General features: G+C 50.7%; 1 protein-coding gene across 1 annotated transcript; it reads left to right on the forward strand.

Annotated features, from left to right (window-relative positions):
* The first annotated feature begins 2,242 nt into the window (after window positions 1-2,242).
* Window positions 2,243-21,549, forward strand: RUFY4 (RUN and FYVE domain containing 4). Its single transcript, XM_052655199.1, has 11 exons — window positions 2,243-2,381; window positions 2,486-2,592; window positions 4,183-4,308; window positions 4,658-4,764; window positions 5,044-5,187; window positions 5,618-5,687; window positions 6,871-7,518; window positions 8,215-8,321; window positions 15,469-15,615; window positions 20,730-20,840; window positions 21,405-21,549. The coding sequence occupies exons 1-11, from the start codon at window positions 2,336-2,338 to the stop codon at window positions 21,505-21,507; spliced, it is 1,716 nt and encodes a 571-aa protein (XP_052511159.1). The 5' UTR covers window positions 2,243-2,335; the 3' UTR covers window positions 21,508-21,549.
* The last annotated feature ends 4,565 nt before the right edge of the window (window positions 21,550-26,114 follow it).

Genomic DNA, 26,114 nt, shown 5'->3' on the forward strand with positions numbered 1-26,114 from the left:
TGGCGCGGGGAGGGGCACGCGGGGTCTCGGGACCCGGGCGGCAGACCCGCCGGGAGAGAGACAGCGCGGGCGGGCGCGACGGGAGAGGCAGGAAGCAGATAAGGAGAGATAATGAGGGACAGACGGGGACACGGGGGACGGAGAGGGGGGACGCAGCCTCGGCACGCGGGAGACCAAGTCCCGAAGAAGAGACCGGCAGGAAGTCCCCACCGAAGGACGGAGCCGAGCTTGGGTACCGCGTGCGCGCCAGGGCTTACGCGCGGCTCCTAGGGCGGGGGTGGGTAAAGTGGGTTGTCCTCGCAGGGGCCTGCTGCTCTGTTTCCTGCGCTCAGTACTGGCTGCTGGGGACCCCACGGGGGAAGAACCCCAGCCTCAGGGAGGCAGAGCCATAGCCAGGGTGGGAGAGTCCCAGCCCACCTGGGCAATCCACCCAGCCCGTTCCTGGATACAGCCTTTCACCAGTGCTTTCACTTTCGACGTTTCTGGGGTGATTCCCAGAACTGGGGAGATGGCACCGGTGGTCAGCAGTAACGGGGAAGAGAAGGGAGACATGTGGTGGGACCCTTGTTCTCTCCCCACCTGTACCACACTCCAAGTGACAGTGAAGACCGGCGGCGATCGTGGGGGCAGCATCGTAGCCTCTTTGTGCCACCTGGTGGCGATAAGGAAGAAAGACAAGAGCAAGTGACCTTGATGAGAAGCGGAAAGAACGTGCAAAGCACTCGCAAAGCAGCAGTTGCCTCTACCTCTGGGTCCCCATCTCTGTTGGGCCAACTAGTGAATCTGCCCCTGTTCTGCCTAAGAGGAACCGTCTCCCATCTCAGCATCTGCCCTGGTGCCCTGCCTCTACCACTTCTCCCCTGTGTACAGTCTTCCGTTCCTCCTTCTCTGACCAAGATTTCCCCTTCCTCCAGGGTGCTGGACTGGGCATGAGTCACTTCCCAGGCAGCAAACTCTGGGAGAGGCTGTACAGAGCGCTCAGTCACAGATAACAGGCTGAGGCTGCAGTGCCCCAGCTTTCCATGCCCCAAAGAGCCAGGCCTTTCCGGGTGAGTAGCAAGGAGACCCTTGGGTCTCTGGGGGTGGTCGGATAAAAGGAGTGATGCCAGGAGCAAGGGCAGAGGAATCCTGGATAGAAATGAGGAAGAGGAGGCGGTCCAGCTAGGTGTTGGTGGATTCCAGAGATCATCTGGGCTAAAAGGAGCTGCAGAGACCCTCCATCCAACCCCTTGGTCTACAGGTGGGGACATCCAGGCCCATGAAAGGTGAAGGATGTGCCCCAGGTCACACAGTGAGCTCGCAACAGTGCCAGGTTGGAGGAGCAGGGCTCTTGATTCTCAGCACCGTGCTCCCTGAAAACCATCCCCTGAGCCTCCCTCACCTTCCCTTCGCTTCGTTTTCCCTTCCCCTTCTCTGCGTCCCAGCGCTCCTTCACTCCCACTCACCCCCAAATTCCAGCCACCACAGCGTGGGAGGCCGGACACCTGGCTTTCCCACCCTGTGCCTGCCTTTACTTCAGGCTCAAAGAATAAGCCCACGGGCCCTAGGGGCCACGTCTTTCCTCTCTGAGCCCCAGGATCCACTGTGTGTGGGGGAAACATGCTGAGATTCCCTGGGGAGAGAGCAGCAGGATTAAAACCCTGCTCCTCACCCCCACACCCCAGCATTCTAGCCCAACCCCCCACTCTGTGGCCTTGCCTTGCTTCTGACTCCTGCCTCCTTTTTCTCAAAGAACATACATTTTCCACTCAGCTGGGGCCCAGGAAAGGATGAATGTGTGTCCCAAGGATGATGACTGTTCGGGCAAGGCCCCCTGTGGGGAATAGGGCCTCACCCCCTCAGCCCAGCGTCCACATGGCTTGCACACATGAGCCCTTAGGACTGCTCACAGTCAGTCAGGGTTGAGGGCATGGGCTCTGCAGGCACAGGGACCTGAGTTCAAATTCTAGCTTCATCCCGTAGAGTTTGGTGACTTTGGATAGAACACCCTCTCTGAGCCCCCCTCTCCTCGTATAAAATGGAGTTAATAACCTCCCAGGGTTACTGTGGGGACTGAATGAGACAAGGGTATCGGGCAAGGGCACAGCACTTGCCTCCCAGGAACAGCTCCCTGGGAGGGTGGGGGAACCCCACCATCCTCCTCCCGCCTGGCCCCAAAAGAAGGAGCTGGGGTTTTCTCCTACCAGTGGACTCGCCATGTGACCCCAGAGACGTCACTTTGTTCTTTAGGCTCTGATTCTTCCTTTGTATGAGGTGAGCGCTGGGCAGCTGTAACCTGAGGCTCTTTCCCAGGCCGGTATTCTAGACCATAAGGAATCACGTCCCTCAGATACTCATGGCCGAAGAAGGGGCTGTCCTCAAGATGACCAGGGACCTGAAGGGTGAGTGTGTCCAGAGAGAGCCCTGGGACGGCACTTGGGGAGAGATGAGGGGTCTTGGAGCCCCACTCCTCTCTGAAGTCTGACGTCCGCCGTCCTCCCCACAGCTGCTGTCTCTGCCATCCTTCAAGACTACGGGGCTGGGCGGCAGCCGGTGACAGACGCCAGTGCTGAGCTGCACAGACTCTGTGGCTGCCTGGAGCTTCTGCTGCAGGTAGGTCCTCCCCTCGCCGTCTCTCCCATCTCTCCGGGTCCCAATAACCAGTAACCGAATGGGCTTTCCCAGGTGTCGAAGGAAGAGCCCCTGCCACTCTCTGTTACCACACACTACCCCGTCTCTGTGACTGTGCGTGCACTCAGTTGTGTCTGACTCTTCGCGATCCTAAGGACTATAGCCCACCAGGCTCCTCTGTCGATGGGATTCTCCAGGCAAGAATACTGGAGTGGGTTGCCATTTCCTACTCCAGGGGATCTTCCCGATCCAGGGATTGAACCCATGTCTCTTCCATTGCAGGCAGATTCTTTACTATTGAGCCACTGGGGCCTCCTCTTGTCAACTGGCAAATCCTTCTGGACATCTCACCTCACTCTTGGAGGGAAGTGAACCAGAGCGAGGCTAGGGTAGGGTTGGGCGGGGCTGGAGGCAGCCTCCTGCTCTAAAGACAAAGGTTTCAGAGGCACGCATGTCCCCGGGCTGGCCCTCCTAGCTGCCGGTTACAGCCTCAATCATCAGTAGCACTAGCTTTTATTGAGCACCTACTATGTGGCCAGCTAAACTTTTTATATGCCCACCTTGTTTAATTTGGGCTTCTCTGGATGGCTCAGATGGTAAAGAATCTGGCTACAGTTCAGGAAACTCAGGTTTGATCCCTGGGTCGGAAGGACTCCCTAGAGAAGGGAATAGCAGTCCAGTATTCTTGTCTGGAGAATTCCATGGACAGAGGAGCCTGGCGGGTTACAGTCCATAGGGTTGCAAAGAGTCAGACACAACTGAGCAACTTTCACTTTCTTTCTTGTTTAATCTTTCTTTCCTGTGGTGCTTGATGACCAGCCCATGCCCAACCCCCAACACACATCCCCTTCCTACTTCTCTATGTGCGTGTAGATGTGTGTGGTGTGAGTGTGCATGTGTGTGTGAGGTTTGTTTGTGTGTGGTGTATGTTGTGTGCTGCAGGCCAGTCACACTGGCCTCCTCCTAAAGTACAGCAGGAAAGCACCTGCCCCAGGGCCTTTGCACCTGCCATTCCCTCTGCCTAGACTGCTCCTCACCCAGAAATTTGGATGGCACATTTCCCTTCAGATCTGGACTTGAATAAAACCTCCTCAGTGAGGCTTTCTTGAGCCACCCTAATCTACATATCTAACACACACCACACATATACATCACACACCCACACACCCCACACACATCTCACACATGCGTGCACACGCCGCACACTTTCCATTCCCTTTCTCCACCTTATTTTTTCTCCTTATCAGTCAGTGCAATCTAATGTACTATCTGTTTTGCTTATTCACTTTGTTCATTGCTGTATCCCCAAGGCTTAAAATGGGGCCCAGAACATAGTAAGTACTCAATGAGTATTTCTGCGATGAATGAATGAATGAGAACACCAAAGGCTCTGAAAGATCGAGCAGCTTGCTCCTGATCACACAACCAGCTAGGGCAGACCAGGACCCTAAGCTGGCTGTGTCTGCATGAGCCCCTTCTCTGCCCCCACATGACCACTCAGCACGCTGGATGGCAGAGTGGGTTCTGGCAGGAAGCATTTCCACCCTTTCCTTTCCCTCTTCTTGCTCCCAGTTTGACCAGAAAGAGCAGAAGAGCTTACTGAGGCCTCGGAAAGACTATTGGGACTTCCTCTGTGCAGCCCTGTGGCAGCAGCGGGGGGACACGGAGCCAGTCCGCTTCGTCCACTCACTGGACAAGGTATCCGGGGCCGGGGGGGGTGGGGAGGCTAGCCTTGGCATGGTAAGGTCCTGCCCCTAGGCCCTTGACAAAGATGGCTTGGGGGCTGGAGAGGACACAGGCCTGCCCAAGGTCCCCCTTCTCACCCATCCCTGCTCCACTGACCATAGGAGCCCTCCCCTGGTCCCCGCGTGTCATTAGCCCTGCCCTCAGCACCCCTCCGGCACTCCCTTTCCTCCCACAGCCTTGAGTCCCAGGACACCCTTTCTCATCAACCATTCAGTCATTCCATCTTCTCTCCCTCTGTCCCAGTTGAGTTCCCTCTGTCCTAACACCTCCATCTGCCCACTTGTCCCCTATGCATTCTCAGTTGAAGACTCCGCTGGGGAAAGGCCGGGCCTTCATCCGCTTCTGCCTTGCCCACGGACAACTGGCCGAGTCCCTGCAGCTCTGCCTCCTGAACCCAGAGCTCACCAGGTGGGTAAGAGCCTCTTTACCCCAAAAAGGATGATTTGATATCAAGGACAAATAAAGGAAGGGTGGTAAAGGGAAAGTCAAGGAAGAAAGGGCAGAGGGGGAGGTTAGAGCCCCAGTCCTGGTAGCATCGTGATGTTTGGGCCTCCTGGTCCCCAAGGGCCATAACCCTGTTCTGCAGAACCATCCCAATATGGTGTGCAGTGGAAGTGGATTCTCTGAGGTAGGGGGTGGCAATAGCACCAGAACCAAAGGCCAAGGGTATGGATTATGTTAACGCAGGGAGTGGTATGGCCCCCGGAGCCCTCTGGTGTGCCCTGAACTCCAGGAAGACATCCTCGACTCCCTCTATGCTCTCAACGGGATGACCTTCGACTTGGACCTGCAGCGGCCAGACTTGGATGGGGCCTGGCCCATGTTCTCAGAGTGAGTGGGGGCAGCATGGAGGGGAGCTTCTTTTCAATGCCTGCTCCCAGTACCACCACCCGCCCAAACTAACCCTAAGCCCCCAGTCCCTAGCCCCATCTTTTCCTCCTCCTCTATTGCTCCCTGAACTCCCTGTTCTCCACCTCCCTAGACTTCTGTCTTCCAAGTGTCATCTTAGGATGTCCCACGATGCTGCATTAAAGAGTTGCTGGATTGTTGGGGTAGATGTTGGGATGGGATGGAAGGATGGATGGAAGATGGGATGCATGGGTAGATGGACAGAAGGAATGCATGCATCAGGGTGGAAAGGCAGAAACGGGGGAAGGTGAGGGGATGAATGGGTGGCTGGAAAGATGGGGTGTCTTGCATCTGAGGACCGAGACCACTGCTGGAGAGAGACCTAACATCCCCCTGCTTCTTTCGCTTTCAGGTCCCACTGCTCCAATTCCAGCCGGACCCAGGGAAGAAGACCCAGAAAGACCAAAGGTTCCCCAAAGGAGGTGCCTCTTCCCAACCTTCACTCTAGTTGCCTCTTCTCTATCTCTGTTGGGACCCCCAGGTTGAAAAGTAACTGAGGCCTGACCCAGCTAGACAAAGACGGAGAGGCCAACATGTGGACCTCGAGAGCCCCAGTAGCATAGGCTTATATTCCTCAGGTGGTGAGGGTATCTACCAGGGAGAGAAAGGAGCCACTGGCAGCACCTGCAGGTGCCGTTGGGGGCCCTGGGGAGGAGGGAAGGCTGGGGAGGGTGGCTGGAAGTTTATAGAAAACAGCCCAGGGAAACCACCTCTGCTGGACAGTTTGCAAATCTGTCAGTTCAATCCAGAGAGTGGCTAAAGAGCCAGATTGCCCGCTTCATATCCCAGCTGCATCCCTTACTAACTATAGTCCTTGGCACAAAACTTGTTCTGCCTCACGGGGTGGAGGCGGGGGTTGTGACGGTGCATCAGCCCAGGTGCAGCGCAGGGCAAGGCTCCTGCTACATGCCCACTAATTAGGCAGTAGCTTGTGGTTCTCATCCTGCCATGGGCTCGCTTTGCACCACCACCCCGCCAGCTTCCAGGACCGGGGTGCAGATACTATATCTCAGTCTCAGACCTTGAGGAGTTCCAGAGCTTCAGGGAGATAGACCCTAAAGGAACACGTCGCAACACTAGTTAAATGTAGTGACCAGACACACCTAGGGACGTGGGAGTGCCGAGAAGGCTTCTTGACAGAGGTGACTCTTAGGGGCTGTTGGTCTATTTAAGCTTTCACCACAACCCTGTAAGGAGATATTATTCCCATTTTACAGGTCAGAAAAAGGAAACACAGGGAAGTCAAGTTTGGGGGAGGGGAGAGATCAGAGGAGAGTGGTGGGAAGGACTTAGGGGAAATCAGATAGATGCAGAAGATGAAGGTAAAGGAGGGAGGAAGATGCAGACTGGAGGTGAGGCAGGAAAGGGCATTGAGAAGCACTATTGCTCTCTGATGAGATGAAAGCCCGGGCCTCGGGTCACCTGAGGTTGTCAACACTCAGATTCCTGGGCCCTACCCCAGACCTCCTAAATCAGGCTTCTAGTGGGAGGACGCAGGAATTCATATATTTAGCAAACACACTAGATTAGGGCTGTGGCTTCTCCCATGCACCAGGATGGTGAGCTGGTGCTGAGAGTGATTATGGGTTTGGGGCTTCTCTGCAGATATCAGCCACACATGGGAACTCCACAGAAGTCCACCTGGAGGAGCCACACACAAGCCAAGCCAGCTGTCTGCAAGATGCACCCAGGAAAGATGGGTTGGCTGGACTTCCCAGGTCCCAGCAACACAGGCATCATCCCCACTTTTTGGAAAAGAAGAAGGAAGATCCCAGGAGCCTTGGGTCCCCCCCAAGCATGTGGGAACTAGAGGGGGAGGGGTTTCAGCAAGACCAGGAGAAAGGAGCTCCAAGGACAGAGATCTGCCTGGAGGACTCAACACCCACCATCCAGGGACAGGGGGAGGGGGCCAGAGAGACCCTGAAGGAGGTGGTATGGTCAGAGGCTGAGGGCAAGGGAGCTTTTCTGGGTGTGGAGGGCCAGAGGACAACAGAGGGGACTCATGAAGGGGAAGCAGAGAGGAGTCATATCCATAGACTGCTGGCCTCCAGCCCCAAAGGGACAATAGGGGATGTAGTGTCATGGGGCAAGCAGGATGGGAAGGTGCCTAGTATCCCAGGGGAGCTCTGGGTCCTTCAGGGCCTGGGAACCAAGGAAGACTCCACCTCAGAGAAGCCTCGAGAGCAGACAGGAGTGACCAGTATGACCAGGAGGGAGGAACAAGCAGAGATGGCCTTGCAGGATGTCGTCAAGGTGAGAACAGTTGAGCTCTGTCTCTGCTCCCTGCTCTAACCTGGCCTATAGGCAGGTGTCTTCAAGGGTGGCCCTGGGCCCTTCCAGCCCATAGACTAATTTGCATTGGCCCACACAGAACCATTATGATTTGAGGATACCATTTGAAGTTCTTTGGTTCATCACATGAAGAACATGCATTCTTCAGTTTATCACAATCCCCACCTCTCCCTATTGCCTCACACCAGGCCCACATTGTTCGTCCATGCTACCTGCCCAGCCCCTGTAGGCATCTGAGTTTGCAATCCCTTCCCAAAAGTTCTTCAGGGCAGTTGCTTGTCCTCAAGTTCCATAACCCTCTTTATTGGCAGATTTCTTCCCAATGTCTAAGTTCTGCTGTTGCAGGCCCCGCCCACCTCGTTGCTCCTGTGGCTGCTTCTCCTCGAGGTCACCCAAATTGTTTTCAAACCTTCCGCTAGCATCCTCCCTAGGCAGAGGCTTCCAGGTGCTTGCCGTCAGTGACTTGGACTTTTTAGTGAAGGAGGAAATCATGGCTCCAGGCTCACCCGGGGCGCAGCCAGGCATCACAGCTCCACCCAAGGGCTGTTTCACATGACCTGGGGTCTCATGGGGGTGTTTGCCAGGTCAAGTCCCGGGCTGGGGTCTCTGCCCTCCTCCTTCACCTTCCATTTCCTTTCACCCTGTCCCCGCCCTCAGAGCCTCAGACATGGGCTGCAGAAAACCCAGGAGCAAGCCCAGTACCAGGAGCAGCTGCTGAAGGAGCAGGAAGGGGAGCTGAAGGCACTGCAGGAGCAGCTCAGCAGGTAACCTAGGCAACCAGCATCATAGCCAGGTGTGGGAGCCGGGAGGCCAGGGGGCAGGAGGCTAGCATTCATGGTCACGCCAGGAAGCATCTTCTGAGCACCTCCCGTGTACCAGGCCTTGTGAGGGCACAACTTCGGGGTGCCGAGGTATACAGAGCACTATTCCTGCTACCCCTTGCCAGCCCCCTCCCTCGCTGGCCTCCCTAAGTAGCCCCAGGAGAGCTCTATGCGTCCCTCCCTTCCCGCACTCACCTTTGCCACTTGCTGCTGCCTCTTCTGCGTTCCCCTCCCTCTTTTCCATGCATGAAGCACCCCCCTCCACCACATTCCGGCCCCAGTCTCTCTCTGTCTCCCTCTTTCCCTCTGTTTGCCTCTCCTTTTCCTGTTTCCTGTTGCACAATCTCTCTTTAACCCTCTTGATCATCGTAATCATAACTATCATCACGGAGCACGTACATCCCTGGCATTCTTCCAGGTGCTTGCTCCCAACAACCTTAGGAGATCAGTCCTTCAAGAACCCCCATTTTATAGATGAGGAGGCTAAGGCTCTAAGATGCTGCACAACTCACCCAACATCAGCTAGTTAGTAGAGGAGCTGAGATCCAGACCCTGCAGCTGACTCCAGAACCAGTGGGCTACAGGCCAGTCCTCAGCCAGTACCCCCGTGGCTGTGTATCAGTGCCCCCTTCTCTCCCTCTCTCAGCAACCAGCACATTCATCTTCCCATCATCACTCCACCTCAGGGGTCCACAGTGCACGTTTGTCTCTGCTTTCCCCCTCAGCCTTTCATTTTCTTAGGTTCTTGGTCACAATTTATTCTTAAATTATGACACCACGCGAAGTTCATCCTTGGTCTGACTCAGTCTCACCGTGTGTCTCTCACTTGGTGTCTGTGTGCCTCAGCCTGCCCGCCGGCCTTGCCTCTCCCACGTGGCTGACACCTGCCCTAACCCAGGGGAGCCTGTGTAGCTATGACTCAGAGTGAATCACAGAGCCATCCACTGACTGCTTAACAGCCACAGAGAGGCCTGGGACCCAGGAGCCAAGGCCAAAAGGCCCCCTGGGACTCCTACCACGAGATGCTCAGCTGAGTTCTGTGTTCTCTTTCAGCAAAGTATGCCATGATTCAGACCCTAAGTGAGTGCAGGGGCCTTGCCCACCCAAGACCATCTCTGGGGACCAAGACAGGCTGCAGGGAGAAGCTGGGAGGTTCTGGGAAGACCACCCAGCCCCAGTTGCTCCCTGAGCAACAGCCCCCTGTCCTGCCCCCATTATCCCATCCATCACCCAGTCATTCCACAAACATTCCACATGCCCACTCTGTGCCAGGCCTGTTCTATGTGCTATAGTAGTTATGATGATGATGGTCAAGAGGGTGAAAGAGAGATTGTGCAACAGGGAACTGGAAAATGAGAGGCAAACAGGAAAAGAGAGAGACAGACAAAGAGAAGATACTTTCAAGGATAAAACGCAAAGTGCCGGCCCTTTTGGCACTTACACGCCAGTGGGAGAGGCAGTTAATAAATACAAACAAGTAATATACACAGGATGTCAGATTGTGATGAGTTCTAAGAAGAAAAAAATTAAGGCAGGAGAGAAGAATGGGAAGTAACAGGGGTGATACTTTAAAATAAGGTAGCCTCACCAGGGGAGGCCTCCCTGGAAAGGTGAGGTTTGAGTTAAGACCTGAAGGAAGTGAGGAGTCATTTGTATATGTGATAGAAGAGTGTTCCAGGCAGAGGGAACGGCAGGAGCAAAGGCCCTGTGGTGGGAATGGGCATGGCATCAGGACTGCCCCTATAGCCCCAGTGGCGGGAAAGAGAGAGAGGATGTAGGAAAAGGTCAGGTGGGTAATGGGAAACCCTGGTGGGTCATCAGAGGACCTTGGCTTTGGCATGACTTTGAACCACTGAGTCTCCTGAGCAGAGGAGGGACATGATGTAACTCTGCTTATTAAAAATATATTTATCTGCATTTAAAAAGCAATTCAGGGGTTTTTAGTGTATTCACAAAGTTGTGCATCCACAATCAATTTTAGAATATTTTCATCACCCCAAAGAGAAACCTGGTACTCATTAGCAGACACTGCCCAACCCCCCTCCTCTGCCTCCTAGCCCTGGGCAACCACTAACCTGCCCTCTGTCTGCATGGGTGTGCCTGTTCCAGGCTGGCCTGTGTTTTCAAGGATTCATGCCCCCAGCCCCATGGAGCTAGTCTACAGGGGATCCAAGCTGGAAGGAGGGAGACCGATAAGGAAGGGGAGCTGGGATGTACCAGCGGTGATGGGGGTAGAGGGAGCCACTGGATCCTGAAGTCAGGCTCAAGGGACTGGATGTGGGGTGGAAGAGAAAGGCGGAAGTCGAGAATGACTCCAGGCCTTCGGCCTGACTAACCGGAAAGCGAGCGTCACTGTGTGGAGGAGCAGGCTGGCGGGGACAGCTCAGCCATCGGGTTTGGAGCCTGCCAAGGTCGAGACCCTTGTAAGGCACCAAGTGGAGCTTTGGACGGGTGGTTGAGCGGAGTGGAGGAGAGAGAGTGGGCTGGAGGACCCACTGGAGAACCACTGGTATGAGGATGGCGAGTACCAGAAGCTTCAGAGGCCGGGACAAGAGCCTCCTGGGAGCCAGGAACTCAGACCCCACACCCCAGGGAAAGGAGCCATGGGCTTCGAGCTGGTGACAGTATGTCACCAACTGTGAGAAGGGCCACGGAGCCCAGGCAGAGAGTGAACAATGTTCGCTCTGCCACTGTTGTGGCCACGGGCGGGGAGGGCACAGCAGGGAACAGGACAGTCACATCCACTCTCAGAGGCCTGCAGAGACAGACGACAGATCGACAAATAGAAATACAGTTTCAGATAGTCATGGGCCCTGCGGGGGCCAGAGAGAGAAAGGAGAATCACCTAGAATTAGAGTCAGGGAAGTGCTCTCTGAAGAGGTGACATTTGAGCAGAATTCCAACCACAGGCAAAGCTGGGCCAGGCAGGCATCTCGAGAGGAGTCCTTCAAGCAGGAGGACTGCTGCTGCTGCTAAGTCGCTTCAGTCGTGTCCGACTCTGAGCGACCCCATAAACGGCAGCCCACCAGGCTCTCCCGTCCCTGGGATTCTCCAGGCAAGAACACTGGAGTGGGTTGTCACTGCCTTCTCCAATCAGGAGGACAGGCAGGTGCAAAGGCCCAGGAGATGTGAGCTTGGGGATAAGGAGGCATGTGGCTAGAGCAGAGGTCTCCATGTGCTCTAGAAGCAGTCGTGAACAGAAAGGTCTCATGGTCTGACTTGGGTTTCTGAAGGATAGCTCTGGCTCTGGTGGGGAGAACGGAGTCAGGATGGGCAGGGTGCAGAGCCCCAGGCTATACGCACAGGAGAGACACAGCAGTCCCCAGAGCAGACCAACCCAGGGATATAAAAATATACCTGGGCTTTCCATACCCCGCTTCCTAGCTTTCTGACTGTGTGGCCCTGGGTCCCTCTTCAGCCTTAGGTCCCTGATTTGCAAAAGGAGATGGTTGACTCTCTTCCAGCTCAGATGCTCTGTGAGATCTTCTTTCTAAGTAGATCTGCCCCCTGGGTTAACCTCAAAGCAGAAGGGATTAGGACAGGGACGAGTGGAAGGTCTTCAGATGGGGAACTAGGTAAATATCCCTTCTTCCCCCCAACTTGGGTGGCAGCACTGAGCTCCCCAGAGGCTGCCACAGGATGGTAAGGATCCATCCCACTCTCCTACCTGAGATCCACTCAGCCCTGGTGCCACGAACCACTGGTGACCAGGGCCCTGCGTGCATGCATGCGTGGGGAGGCAAGAGACTAGAGCTGGGCAGGCCTGCTCTCAGATTTCTGCTCCCTCCACGTATCAAGTTGAGTGACCCTGGGCGAGTGTTACTCCCTCTCTAAAGGTCTGTTTTCTTTCCTATAAAGTGATGATCATATGACTTGTCCAATAAATTTGTGAAAGTTCAATGAAGCAAGGCTATAAAGCACTAAGCTCAGTGCCAGGTACATGGTAGAGTCTCAATAGACTTTAATTCCTTCCGTGTTAAGAGAGGACACTTCCTGCCCTAGGACTGTCGGTGGTGGTGGTGGTTTAGTCTGTAAGTCGTGTTCGACTCTCATGGCTCCATGGACTGTAGCCCGCCAGGCTTCTCTGTCTGTAGAATTCTCCAGGCAAGAATACTGGAGTGGGTTGCCATTTCCTTCTCCAGGGGATCTTCTCGACCCAGGAACTGAACCCGATTCTCCTGCGTTGGAGGCAGATTCTTTACAGACTGAGCCGTGGAGGGAAGCCCTTAAATACTTAAAATGCTTCAGTGGTTTCCATGGAACTGAGATCAAAGTCCACTCCTCCTGGAGCACTGAGGATGCTGCCAGCCTCCCACCTCCCTCCTGCCTCCCCACCCCACCCCACCCCCTGTATAGGGTTGGCCAAAAAGCTCATACAGGTTTTCCCATTACAGCTTATAAAAAAACCAAACAAACTTTTTGGCCAGCCCAATTGTTTTGTTTGTCCTTCTTTCATTTCCTCAAACAAGCCAAGTTCTTCCCAACTTGCAGAACTTGCCATGCCCCTTTCTCTGGCTCTGCAAGGCTGCTTCCTTGTCTTTCAGATCTGCTTAAAGGTCACCCTGTCTAAGAAGACCTCCTGAGTGCTCCCTCAGCTCTGCGGCTCTGCCACTCCTGTGTCATCATCACACACTTGATTATCTTATTGGTGCATCACTCATTTTGACCACTGCCCCAAACATGCTATAAGCTCCACCAAGAACCTTAGGCATTGCTGTATTCCTGGCACCTAACACAGTCATTGGCACACAGTAGGTGCTTAATTTCTTGCCTGGAGAATCCCATGGTCGGAGGAGCCTGGCGGGTTGCAGTCTATAGGGTCACAAAGAGTCGGACACAACTGAAGTGACTTAATAACAGGTGCTTAATAAATGTTCCCTCTAACCCCAAAGACACTGACTAACCGCAGTGTCACATTAGGGCCTGTGCTGCCCACACCAGAGGCCCTGGGATCACTGGGCACGTAATTTAGCTTAGGAAAATGTGATCCTAATACTAAGAAATGAAGAGGCTGAGGACTCAAATGTTTGTTAAGTCACTCTTTCCTATGGCTGCAGGGACTGGCCTTTCTGGATTTTGGTGGCTAGCTGTTGTCTGGTGTCAGGCCCACCCAGTTTCCCTCCCTGCAGCATGCTGTGGCAGAAATTCTGAAATTAATAACTCAATTCATTGTCAAGCCTCTTCCCCTAGGGGCATGGGTACACACACACACACACACACACACACACACACACACACACCCCTGTCTGAACAATGGAGTAAAAGGTGGGGGCCTGGAGCTAGGACCTTTTTATTTCCAGTCCATTAGATTTCTTAGAAACTTCCAGGAAGCCACTAAGACAAAAGGAAAAGGCAAGAATAGAACTGAGGAGTTTCTAAGCCCAAACTGAAACAGAAATTTAAGAAAGCCATATGTTTAATATGACTTTTTTTTTAACTGAAAAGACAATGTAATGCAATTTTTCAAAATATTTTAAAGGCAAAAAGTCACTTCAAATCCTACATCACTTACTGCTCTCCCCAAACACCGCAGTTGTTTTCAGCTCGTGCTGCCCATCCAGTCTGGGCTCCCAGGCACCTGCTACCCCCCAGAGACCAGCCAGGATTGTGAGCATGCCTTTCCAGAAAATGATATTTTAAAATGAAAATGTTAAAGAGAGAGAGAAAGGAGGAAAACAGTTGAAAATATTGGCTCATTCTCTCTAAAGGAACACGCAAGGCTCGGCTCTGATCGGTTGATGAGTCAGTCTGCAGGTGTCTGGTCGCACAGTGCTTTGATTGGTGTGATGTGTGTGTTGGGTGGTGAGTGTATGTGGTGTCGTAGGAGTTATTGGTGTGTGATGTGTTGTGAGCATGTGTGAAGTATGTGCATGGTGTGTGTTGTGTACATGTTATGCACATGTGTGTGATGTACGCTGTGATGTGCAAGTTTAAGTGTGTGATGTGTTGTGTGTATGTCTAGCGGGGTGTGGTATAGGTACATGTGATGTGTGTGGTATATGTGTAGTGTGTGTGTGCTGTGTTGTGAGTGTGTGGTGCATGTGTGTGTGGCATCTAGTGTGGTGTGTATGCACCTGTATGTGTTGTAAATGTGTGTTGTATGTGGTATGTGTGCTGTGTTGTGAATGTATGATGTGTGGGGTGTTGTGTATGGGGTGTGTGTGTGTAGTGTGTGCTATGTGTGTGTGGTGTCTAGTGTGGTGTGTGTACCTATATGTGTTGTGAATGTGTGTTATATGTAGTGTGTGTGTGTGCTCTGTTGTGAATGTATGGTATGTGGTGTGTGTGTACAGGGTGTTGTGTGTGTGCACTATGTTGTAAGCATGTTCAGTGTATGTGTGTGTGGTGTCTAGTGTGGTGTGTGGGCCTGTGTGTTGAGATTGTGTGTTATATGCGCTGTGTGTGTGCTGTGTTATGAATGTATGGTGTGTGAGGTGTTGTGTGTGGGGTGTCTGTAGTGTGTGTGCTGTGTAGTGAGTGTGTGGTGTATGTGTGTGTGCTTTCTAGTGTGGTGTGTGCCTGTATGTGTTGTGAATTTGTGTTATATGTTGTGTGGGTGTGCTGTGTCATGAATGTGTGGTATGAGGGGTGTTGTGTGGGGTATTATATGGTGTGTGTGTATGGTGTGTAGTATGTGTGTGCTATGTTGTGAGTGTGTTCAGTGTATGTGTGTGTAGTGTCTAGTGTGGCATGTGTCCCTGTATGTGTTGCAAATGTGTGTTATATGTGGTGTGTGTGTGTGCTGTGTTGTGATTGTATGGTGTGTGGGGTGTTATGTGGTGTGTGTGTATAGTGTGTAGCGTGTGTGTGGTGTGTGTGTATAGTGTGTAGCGTGTGTGGTGTGTGTGTATAGTGTGTAGCGTGTGTGTGCTATGTTGTGAGTGTGTTCAGTGTATGTGTGTGTGCCTGTATGTGTTGTGGTTGCATGTTATATGTGGTGTGTGTGTGCAGTGTTGTGAATGTGTGGGGTGTGTGTGCACTTCAGCTGTGGGGCACCGCCAGCTTCCCGGGTGGGGCTCCGGTCACTCAGCCCGGCTCAGACACAGATGCTGCGCCATCCCCTCAGAACTCAGCCCTCCTCTGTGCCCAGGTGTCAGGAGGAGAGGGCCCGGCTGCAGGCAGAGCTGGAGAAGAAGCAACGGGAGGCTGAAAGGAAGGACGCCGTGTATGAGGAGGAGCTTGGCGGACAGCGGGACCTGGTGCGAGCCATGAAGAGTCGGGTGCTGGAGCTGATTCAGTAAGGGCGGGACCCCGGGGTGGGGTGCAGGAGAGGGCATGGTATCAGGCATGCCCTCTGGATCTTTGTGTATACCAACTCATTTCCTTCTTTCAGCCACCTCTGCTGTTATCCCCATGTCACAGATGAGAAAACTGAGGGTTAGAGAGGCTGACTTGGCCACCAAGGACACACAGCGTACAAATTTCATAGAGTCCTCTTGCCTCTAAGGCAAGCCCTCCTCTAACCCCCACAAACACACACAACAACCAAGGTTAGGAGAAGGGAAAGAAGCCCAGAGGTTAACTGGGAGTAATCTCATGTCCTATACCTGCCTGCCTGCTGGACTTCCTCAGACCACTGGGCCTGTGGCCTGTCCTGGGTCAGCTGCCCTGGGTTCCAGAGGCTGAGCTCACCAGGATTCATCCCAAACCACTAAACTAGCTGAAGGATAGGAGGAAATGGGTAAAACCTGCTTTCTACCCTTTGGTCCAGTGAGGAGATAATTCCCAGATACACAGTGTTCTCTCACCTCGTTCAGAAAATATGAGACTGTTGGACTCAGCTTCCCTTAGAAATGGAAGGCTTCTGAGGGGCCATCTAGAAATAAGTCCTCTTGCATAAAATCCAAGTGATTAAAGGTGAGACAAGGGAGAGATCAGCCAGGAAAGAAAGAAGAATTTAAGGAATAATCTCCCCTGAGGAGCTGTCAATTGGGAAGAAGCTAATAAAAAATTAGCTATATATCTCACAAAAGAATTTAAGGTGGCTAACAATAAGACAGATAGACAGAGGGAGGAAGATACATATGATTGTTAAAGAAAATAGAAGATTTCCTGAAAGATGAAAAAGATACTCCTGAAGTATCAGGTTTAAAACTTAACTCTGAACATCTTGGTAGCAGAATGAAAAAGAGAAATGCAGAAAGTTTCACCATCCATTCAAAGGAGCAATACCAGTTCACCAAGAGAGACAAATGTTTTTCCTAGTGCTAAAGAAATTAATCACAAGGTCCCAAACCATATAGTACAGTGTCTCCCCCAGAAGCATTAGGGAAGACATGGCCCTAAGCCAAAACAAAAGGAGGATGGAGCAAGAAGGTTGACCTCTGTGTCAAGATGGTAGACTGACCACACACTAGTTAGTTAGCTAGTTAGTTAGTTAGTTAGTTCAGTCACCCAGTCGTGTCCGACTCTTTGCGACCCCATGGACTACAGCATGCCAGGCCCCCCTGCCCATCACCAACTCCCAGAGTTTACTCAAACTCCTGTCCATCGAGTCAGTGATGCTATCCAACCGTCTCATCCTCTGTCATCCCCTTCTTCTCCTGCCTTCAATCTTTTCCCAGCATCAGGATCTTTTCAAATGAGTCAGCTCTTCACAGCAGGTGACCATACATTATCCAGCCTCTATCCTGAGATCTTACTAGAATGATTGTAAAGGAATAAAACAGAGAGAAAGTTGGAGGAGCCAACCACAAGTGAGAGATAATAACTAATTTCCAGAAGCCAGAAAATAGATGGAGAAGTGGATACTGAATTTAGCCCAAGTTAGTACTCCAGGGCCCAGAGACCCCAAGAACACAGATGGCAGAAGGGAGGTGAGGGGCAGAAACTGGGAAATTTTACTGATAAAGTCATTAGAAAGAGCAGTGTACAGCCTGCTCTGTACAGCTGTGCAGTGTACAATGTACAGTACTTTCTACCTGCCTCCCCAACTACAGAACATCTAAGAGTGAGGGGTCTATCATCAGACAAATAATTAAAAGTTGATGTGGCAGGTAGCTCCCTGCCCAATATGCCCTAAAGTGAGGCTACTAGTCAGCCATCCCCATCTACGCCTTGGAGCCCTAACAGCTTTTATCACCTCTTTCTTAAACATGAGATGACAACTGAGGATCCCCAGACATTTGAGGAGAGCTTAGAAAATAAAGGGGAGTGACAAAGATAAACAAACAAAAAAGATCCATCGTCCATGATGCTATGAAAAGCAACCATCAAAAGATGAGAAACATTCTCGGAAATTAAAAATATGATTACTGAAATGTTTGAATTCACTCGGATTGGAAAAGAAAGACGAGGCAGCCTCTCAAAAGTATAATGAAAGCACAGATAAATGAAGGCATGAGAGAAATAGAAACACAGAGAATCAATCCAGGTGTTCTAATAACTTCTCCAACTGACAGGAGTTCCAAAAAAGGAGAGAATAAAAAGGAGGTGATTATCCAATAAAAATATGAGATGCTTTCCCAGTTCTGATGGGAGTTGTTCTTCAGATTTAAAGATTTCACTGAGCAACCAGCATAATAAAGGAAAGGGGCAGAGTAAATGACATCTAGATACATCATTGTGAAATTTCATTAAAACAAAGATAAGGAGAATATCCTAAAAGACAGGTCCACTTATAAAAGAAATAGAACCCAACAAATTTTAAGGGTTCAGTGACGTAGGGTTCAATGGTTAAGACTCAATGGTGTAATGCTTTCAAGTTCTAAGAAAAACTGGCTTTTGCCCTCGAATTCTACATCCAGCCAAACTATGAAGCAATATCTATCATTTTTCAGATAGACAGGTTACATAAAATTCACCTCCCACACAGACTTTCTTCGGAAGTTAATTAAGGATGTGCTCCAGAGAAACAAGGAAGTAAGCCAAGAAAGGAGAAGATGTGGAACTCAGGAATAGTAGCTCTAGCCCATGAGGAAAGGAAAGGGAATTCCCAAGATGACAAGTGGGCAGCAAGCCCAGGAAGTAGTCAGTTCAGACTACAGCAGAAGTATGGAGGGCCCAGGAGGGAGGTCTCAGGAGAGAAAAAGCTTCAGTAGAGTATCTGAGATGATGAAGAAGGGGGTGGGTGCAGATTAGGCCATGTTAAATGCAAGTCATGCAAGGAGCAAAGAAAAGTAATTAGAAAGTTCCAGAAAAATAAAAAATTTCCAAGAAAGGAAATATCACAGAACACAGCTCCAGGTGATGCAATATGTTTATGTATTGTCTAATAATGTAAATACTGCTCATTGATTATTTTCAATGTTAAAGTCAATCTAAAGGTAAAGCACAGAAAACAATTATAATTATAGAACAAACCTAAACGTTACTCAGAGAAGGCAATGGCAACCCACTCCAGTACTCTTGCCTGGAAAATCCCATGGATGGAGGAGCCTGATAGGCTGCAGTCCATGGGGTCGATAGGAGTCGGACACAACTGAGCGACTTCACTTTCACTTTTCACTTTCATACATTGGAGAAAGAAATGCCAACCCACTCCAGGGTTCTTGCCTGGAGAATCCCAGGGACAGGGGAGCCTGGTGGGCTGCCATCTATGGGGTCGCACAGAGTCGGACACGACTGAAGCAACTTAGCAGCAGCAGCAGCAAATGTTACTACCTAAACAGTGTCAAGTATATAATAGGATCCAACAGGAATACCTGTGAAGATGGAAACGTTCTGCATTTGCCCAGTCCAATATGGTAGCTACTAGTCCCATGTAGCAACTGAGTACCTCAAATGTTGACTGGTGCAACTGAGAAAATGAAGTTTTAACTTTAAGTTAAATAAACACCTGATATCACTTATATGTGGAATCTAAAAAATACAACAAACTAGTGAATAAAAAAAGAAGCAGGCTGACAGCTATAGAGAACAAACTAGTGGTTATCAGTGAAGAAAGGAAAGGAGGGAGGGGCAATATAAGGGATTTTTTTAAAGGAAGTTATTATGGGGTTATCGTGTATGTGAGACTTTTGAAAGTTGTAAAGTACTGTAGAATTTAAAGTATCTTCCATGCAATGAAAATAATAATAACATAAAAAGTTAAACATATACCTAAGTGTCCGCATATGGCTAATGGCTACCATGTTGGAAGTTGCAGGGGTCGATGACAAATTAGGAGGTGGAGGAGGAGGAGCGCTGAAGAGAAAGGACGCTCGCACCATCTTATTACAGAATGGCAGTCGTGTGAGGCTGTCTATAGTTAATAGGATGAGTGAGAAATGAATGGGTGGGTATGTTCTATAAAACTCCAGTAGTAACCAATAAAGGAACAAAAAATGGAGATAAAATTGCATTGAGAGGAAGGAGGAGTTAGCAAGGATGGTAATAAATAAGCTGCATCCTGTGATATCAAGGAGCTCTGTGAAAGATACGCTCTCTTGATAAATCAAGGTGGAAGAATATGAGCGTATTACTTAAACATGGAAGTAATATCCAGGAAAAAAACCTAAAGGATGTAAGAAGTGGTTTGCCGCTGAGAATGGGAAGGAAGCATATCGATTTCCTTGTGATATAATTCCTTCTGGACTGTTCAGTGTTTAAATCATGCCTGTGTGTGTCATTTTGGTAAAAATGTTAAGCAACCCACATTCCTAAACATTCTTCAAAAAAAAAAACAAACACAATGAGGATAGTTTTTGGGGAGCATGAACATACATAACTACAAGGCAGTTTGTACTGAGTGCCAAATAAAAATAATAGGCATTATAGGCTTTAGGAAGCTGGGGCAAGAGCCCCCGGGGGCCTCCAGGATCAGGGAGCATTTCTTAGAGGAGGTGGGATATGAACAGATTCTTAAATAATGGGTCAAGATTAAGTTGGGCGAAGGGAGCCTGGGTGTCACCGTCCATCTTCCCAGAAAAACTGGAGACTCACCGATCTCTAATGTGCGTGTGTGTCTCTCTGCCTCTTCATCTGTCTGTGTCTTCCTCCCTCACTGCATCTCTTTCTTGGCCTCTCCATCCTGCTCCCTGTCTGTGACTCTGTCCCTGTGTGTCTCTGCATTTTTCCCGTGTCTTTCTCTCTCCCTCCACATTGATCTCCCTGTCTCCTTCTCTGTGTGTCTGTCTCCCGCCAACTCCCTGACTTCCTCTCTCTCTCTGAATGCCTGTACCTCTCTCCCTCCTTGTCTGCCTCTCCGTTTCTGGCTCTCTGTCTTTCTGCTCCGCTGTTTCTCACCTCTTTTTGTCTCTCTCTGTGTATATCTCTGTGACTCCTCTATTTTCCCCTGTCTCTCCCTCTTCTTTGTCCCTGTGTGTCTGTTTCTGACTCTCCATCTGTGCATCTCCATCTTTCTCTCTTCCTCTATCGTCTCCTTCTCCCTCTCTCTGTCTGTGTGCATCCCCACCTCCACTTGCCCATCAGAGAGAAGGACATCCTGTGGCAGAAAGTCCAGCATCTCTCGTCCGTGGCCCCTGGATGCTGTGTCGTCTGCAGCAAGATCTTTGGCCGGTTGTCTCGGCGGTACCCATGCAGGTAACAGGTGGGGTACAGCATCCTTCCTTTGGGACAGCCCAGTTTCCACCAGCCCACAGCCCCGTGCCCACTCCAGAGAAGGGAGGGACACAGGAACTAGGCATCTGTGAAAGGCCACTTGAAGCTGGCCACTCACTTTACCCAATACTTGGCAGAGACACGAGCAAGAACTGTAGAAAGGGGGCAGACAAGGAATGGCCTCTGCAAGAAGGGACTGGGTGACCCTTCCAGGAGCTGACTGATTAATCAACCTGCTAATCTCATCTGGGAAGAGAGTTCCTGTCCAAAGGAAGCTGCCCTCCTCACCTTGCCCTGGGAACATGGTGAGAGGGCAGACAGCAAGAGAAAGGACCGTGGGCCATCAGGAGAACCTGCCACTTGGAGGAGCCTGGAAGGGTGGGGCATCAGGACACCTTTTAGGAAAGAGCAGTCCTCCTGAGATAGACCCAGGGCCGTTCAGCTAGAAAATGAGAAATGCAGAGACAGACACAAAGATGCTCGAACTTCATGACCCATCCCCCGTATGCACCCACGTGCACCCACTCTCCTGCCTCTGCTCCCCAGGCTCTGTGGAGGCCTGGTTTGCCATGCCTGCTCTGTGGATTACAAGAAGAGAGAGCGCCACTGCCCACCCTGCTCCCAGAGGAGAGACGCCCATGTTCTCTGACCAAGACCCGTCCAGGACCGGCTGCTCCATCCCACCCGACCCCTCCCCTTGGCCCTTGGCGGCCCTCTGGTCTGACCAGTCCTGCCGTCTAAGGCAGACAGCACTTGAGTGGACAGACCGTGGTGTGGAAGGTGGAAAGAGCCGGGGTGGCAGTCAGGAAAGAGGTTCTAACCCTGCATCTCCCACTGATGAGCTGGGTGACTTTGACAGAGCTGTCAGGCTTTTCTCATAACATGAGAGAGTGGGCGCCATCTTGGTCTAAAGTCCCTCCAACTCAGAATGTCTTGTCCAAGAATAAGACCTGGTGGCCCAGGTGTTTCCCCTCCACACTCATTCCTCAGTCAGCCCACCCTTCACAACACAGGGGAGCTTCCTGTCTGGAGTCTGCTTGGGGGTCTATGTTGTATTTATTTTTAACAGCTTTCTTCAGGTACTATTAACATATAATACACTTTATATAAAATCTGATGAGTTTTGACTTTAATATACACCCTGAAGCCATCACTGTATTCAAAATAACAGACACATCATCCATCAGCCTCAGTTTCCTTGTGCCCTTTGTCATCTCTACCCGCAACCTCTCTCCATCCCCAGGCAACTACTTACTTGCTTTCTGTCACTAGAGACCAGTTTGCATTTTCTAGAATTTTGTACAAAAAAAATCGTACAGTATACACTATTTATTATCTGCCTTCTTTCACTCGGCATAATTCAGTTCAGTTCAGTTCAGTCGCTCAGTCATGTCCGACTCTTTGCGACCCCATCCCTGCAGTACGCCAGGCCTCCCTGTCCATCACCAACTCCCAGAGTCCACCCAAACCCATGTCCATCGAGTCAGTGATGCCATCCAACCATCTCATCCTCTGTCGTCCCCTTCTCCTCCTACCCTCAATCTTTCCCAGCATCAGGGTCTTTTCAAATGAGTCAGCTCTTCGCATCAGGTGGCCAAAGTATTGGAGTTTCAGCTTCAACATCAACCCTTCCAATGAACACCTAGGACGGATTTCCTTTAGGATGGACTGGTCGGATCTCCCTGCAGTCCAAGTAACTCTCAAGAGTCTTCTCCAACACTACAGTTCAAAAGCATAATTATTTGTCATAAAATACTGCTGAGTAGTATTCCATTGCATGGATATACTGAATTAGTTTACACATTTATCTGTTGCTGATACTTGGGTTGTTTCCAATTTGAGGTTATTACAAGTAAGTTTCTTCTCATCACCTATGTACATATATTTGTGTGTAGAGATATGCCTTTATTCCTCTTGTGTAAATACCTAGGTATGAAATGACAAGGTGTGGTAGGTATATGTTTAAGTTTTAAGAAATGGCAGTTTTATTTCCCAAAGAGATTATATTAATATGTCGTACCTTCTCACTGACAGGCTGCAGGAGTACCAGTTACTCCCCAGGGCATCTGGTTCGGTGGGTTTGAGGGGAGGCTTGAAGCTCTCTGCCCTTTCCTTCCAACCACTACGATGACTTGGTGGGCCCAAGTTCTGAGCACTTCAGAAGACGGGGCTGAGTCTAGGTGACCCTGTCTACAGTGCTTAGGCAGCTAGACTTCAATACTAAAGACAGTTGATGAGGACTCTTGCAGCTCCATGGTATGAGATCACATCCCCTGACTGCTCAAGAAGTCTTATCCGAATTATGGTTACTCAGTAGGAGTTCCCTGGTGGCTCAAACAGTAAAGAACCCAAGAGTAAAGAACCAGCTTCGACCCCTGGGTCAGGAAGATCCCTTGGAGAAAGGAATGGCAACACCCTCCAGCCTTCTTGCCTAGAGAACCCAATGGACAGAGGAGCCTGGTGGGCTACAGTCCACGAGGTGGCAAAGAGTCTGACATGACTGAGCGACTAAGCACACACACAGTGGTCATCCAGTTACGGTACTCCTGAGAATGCTGTTTCAGAAGAGGTGCGGACCCCATTCTGTGGCTAGGTGATTAGCTGCCCTACTTGGGCTATAGGGAAGACTGCACAGTCTCAAAGAGGCATGCTACCCCTGGCCCCTCTGCCTCAAGCAGACTGCCAAAGCCTCTGCAGCGGTTGGGCAACCCTGTGGCTCTGACCAGCGCCTGCGGACCGCCTCTTGGGGTCAGGGCCGCCCAGATTGCATCCCATTACCATCTCAGGGAGGAAGGATTTTGCAACAGCAGTTCCTGCCCTGGAGAGCTGGTGAGAACTTCTCCTTAAAAAAGGCAGCAGCGAGGTTGGCACGGGGTGGGGGTGGGAGGGCGGGGGAGGGGTGCAGAGTACAGGGAATGGAAGGAGTGAGGGGCAGAGCTGGGGCTATGGAAGCAAACAGGGCAATAGAATCATCCCTGCCCTAAAGGACAGCGGTCCCCTCCTGGAGGCTAGACTTACTCAGACACTTTTATTAGGGCTGGTTCTTATTACAGCAGAAGACATCATATTCTAGTAGGACCTCCAGCAGGGAGCTCAGTCCTACCTGATGAACTGATCGGGGGGAGGGAACCCAGCAGAAGCCTGTGTTCTAAGAGGAAGCAATATGCTCTGGGAAGAGAACTCAGGAGGAAATCCGGGGCCAGGTAAGGGGGAGCTTGACTGTCTCCCCTTATTTGGGAGAAATGGAAGGGCAATGTTGAAGACCAGCCTCTAGCTCAACACTGCCCCCCAAAGAGTCCCACCAAGTCCAACAGAGAGCACAGAAGCTCCACAAAGATGTTGGGAAGCTTGTTAGACCCTGAGGACTCTCCAGCCGAGGGTTCCACGAGGGTCACCATAGTCCGTCCCAGAGCATGGCACTGTGATGGCACCGTGATGGCACCAGTCCACCAGAAAAGAGCCCAGGGTGCAGGTCTAGCCCAGCAGCACCAGAGGCGCACCTCGGGGTGCCTCCAACAGATTCCCCCATATTTCTGGGGAGCAGTCTACTGGGAATAAGCCCTGCATGAACACGCAGGTCTGAGCCTGTGTAATCTGGGTTTTATCACTGTTGATGTGACCTCGTTTGTGCTCACAGGCTGGTGGGGGGGGCCCCTGGGAAATTTGGGTGACATAATTATTTCTTTAAATCAGATATCACTCAAATGCACCAACATACTTCAGTTCTCTCACCCTGTCAGTTTATTCGGTGCTCAACAAAACGATATCAAACCCCTAGAATGTGCCAAACTCTGTGTGGGATAGCTTGGGGGAGACAAAATTTCATATATATATATATATATATATAATCCCTTCTTTCAAGAACCTCGCAGCGTGGAGGATGAAGCCGTCAAACTGATGATTATAAATCCCTGAAATTGATGCCATCGTAGAGGTAAGCCCGGGGATGCAGAGAAGCACAGAGAGGGGTGGCGGTGCGTGGAGGTGACAACAGGGCTGAACTGGAGAGGACAGAGAGCTGGGCAGCCCAAGAAGGTGGGGAAGAGGGAAAAGGAACTGTGTGCTAAAGCCCAAGAGGAACCAGAGCAGCTGTAGTGGGGGAACTGTGAGTTGTTCCCTGTGGCCAGAGTTAAGTATTCCAGAGGGCATGGCTAGAAAAAAGGCAGGAGAAGCATCAGGCAGGGGCACCAAGTGCCCAGATCAGGAATTTGGCCCTGACTGAGGGCAACAGAGGTCCTTGAAGGGCTGTAAGAGGGAAAGAAGGCAATCAAACTCACGTTTGAGGCAAATGGTTCTGATAGAGAGTGGAGGATGGATTGAGAGGAGAAAGACTTAAGGCAGAGAACATCTAGGAAAATAGTGATCTGATCATGGTGGTAGCAGCAGCAGCAGGAACCAACAATGCCAAGGACCACTCGAACTCTTTTGTAAATATAGACTCATTTAATCCACATGACAACCCTATGTGGTGAGTGCTCTAATTATCCCCATTTTACAGATGATGAAACTGAGACCAGTGAGACACAATAACTTGCCCAAGGTCTACAGCCACTGACATTGCTGGGATCCTAACTCAGACAGATTTGCTCTGAAATACAGAGGCATCCCACAATGAATCCAGTAGCTTAGGTGAGAGAATAAAGCGGGGCCTAGCTCATCAATGAAGATATTGAGGAGGAGCTAATACAGAAAGATGTTAGAGAGATGGCCTTGGTAGAGAGGAGGAGCAAGGTGAGCCTGAGGGGCATGCCCGTTCCCCCGTTAAGGAGCAGGGACACCCATGTCAGGGAATTCATGAGACCAGTTGTCTTTTTTCCCTTTAGCTACAGACTTTATTGTTTGAATATTTGCAACTATTATTCTATACACAAATGTTAATTTCTTACAAAGCCCTGTATTCCATATTGCTAGGTCACTTGACTCTCCATTTTGTGCCTTATTTCCATCAAAAACTATTTCCTTAAATTACAGTGTGCTTGGTTGTGTGTTGTTGTTCAGTTGCTAAGTTGTGTCTGACTCTGCGATGCCATGGACTGCATAGCCCACCAGGCTCCTCTGTCCATGAGATTTCTCAAGCAAGAATACTGGAGTGGGTTGCCATTTCCTTCTCCAGAGACCAGTTTTCTATATGTTGAGTTTGCAGCATCTGTGGGACCTCAGGGTAGATTTCAGGAAGTGGTTGCATGTAAGAATTTTAAGCTTAGAGAGAAGCTTAGAAGAGAAGCTGAGAACTATAGATGTGGGAGACACTGACCC

This window comes from Budorcas taxicolor, chromosome 2 (assembly GCF_023091745.1).
Source record: "Budorcas taxicolor isolate Tak-1 chromosome 2, Takin1.1, whole genome shotgun sequence".
In the NCBI taxonomy this organism is placed as follows: domain Eukaryota; kingdom Metazoa; phylum Chordata; class Mammalia; order Artiodactyla; family Bovidae; genus Budorcas; species Budorcas taxicolor.

What these genes read in the sequence shown, in the direction of transcription:
- RUFY4 (XM_052655199.1), top strand. Translation starts at nt 2,336, where the DNA reads ATGGCCGAAGAAGGGGCTGTCCTCAAGATGACCAGGGACCTGAAGG. An exon ending in CCAAAGGTTCCCCAAAGGAG is followed by an intron (nt 5,688 to 6,870) that starts GTGCCTCTTCCC and finishes GCTTCTCTGCAG; the next exon opens with ATATCAGCCACACATGGGAA. An exon ending in TCTCGGCGGTACCCATGCAG is followed by an intron (nt 20,841 to 21,404) that starts GTAACAGGTGGG and finishes TCTGCTCCCCAG; the next exon opens with GCTCTGTGGAGGCCTGGTTT.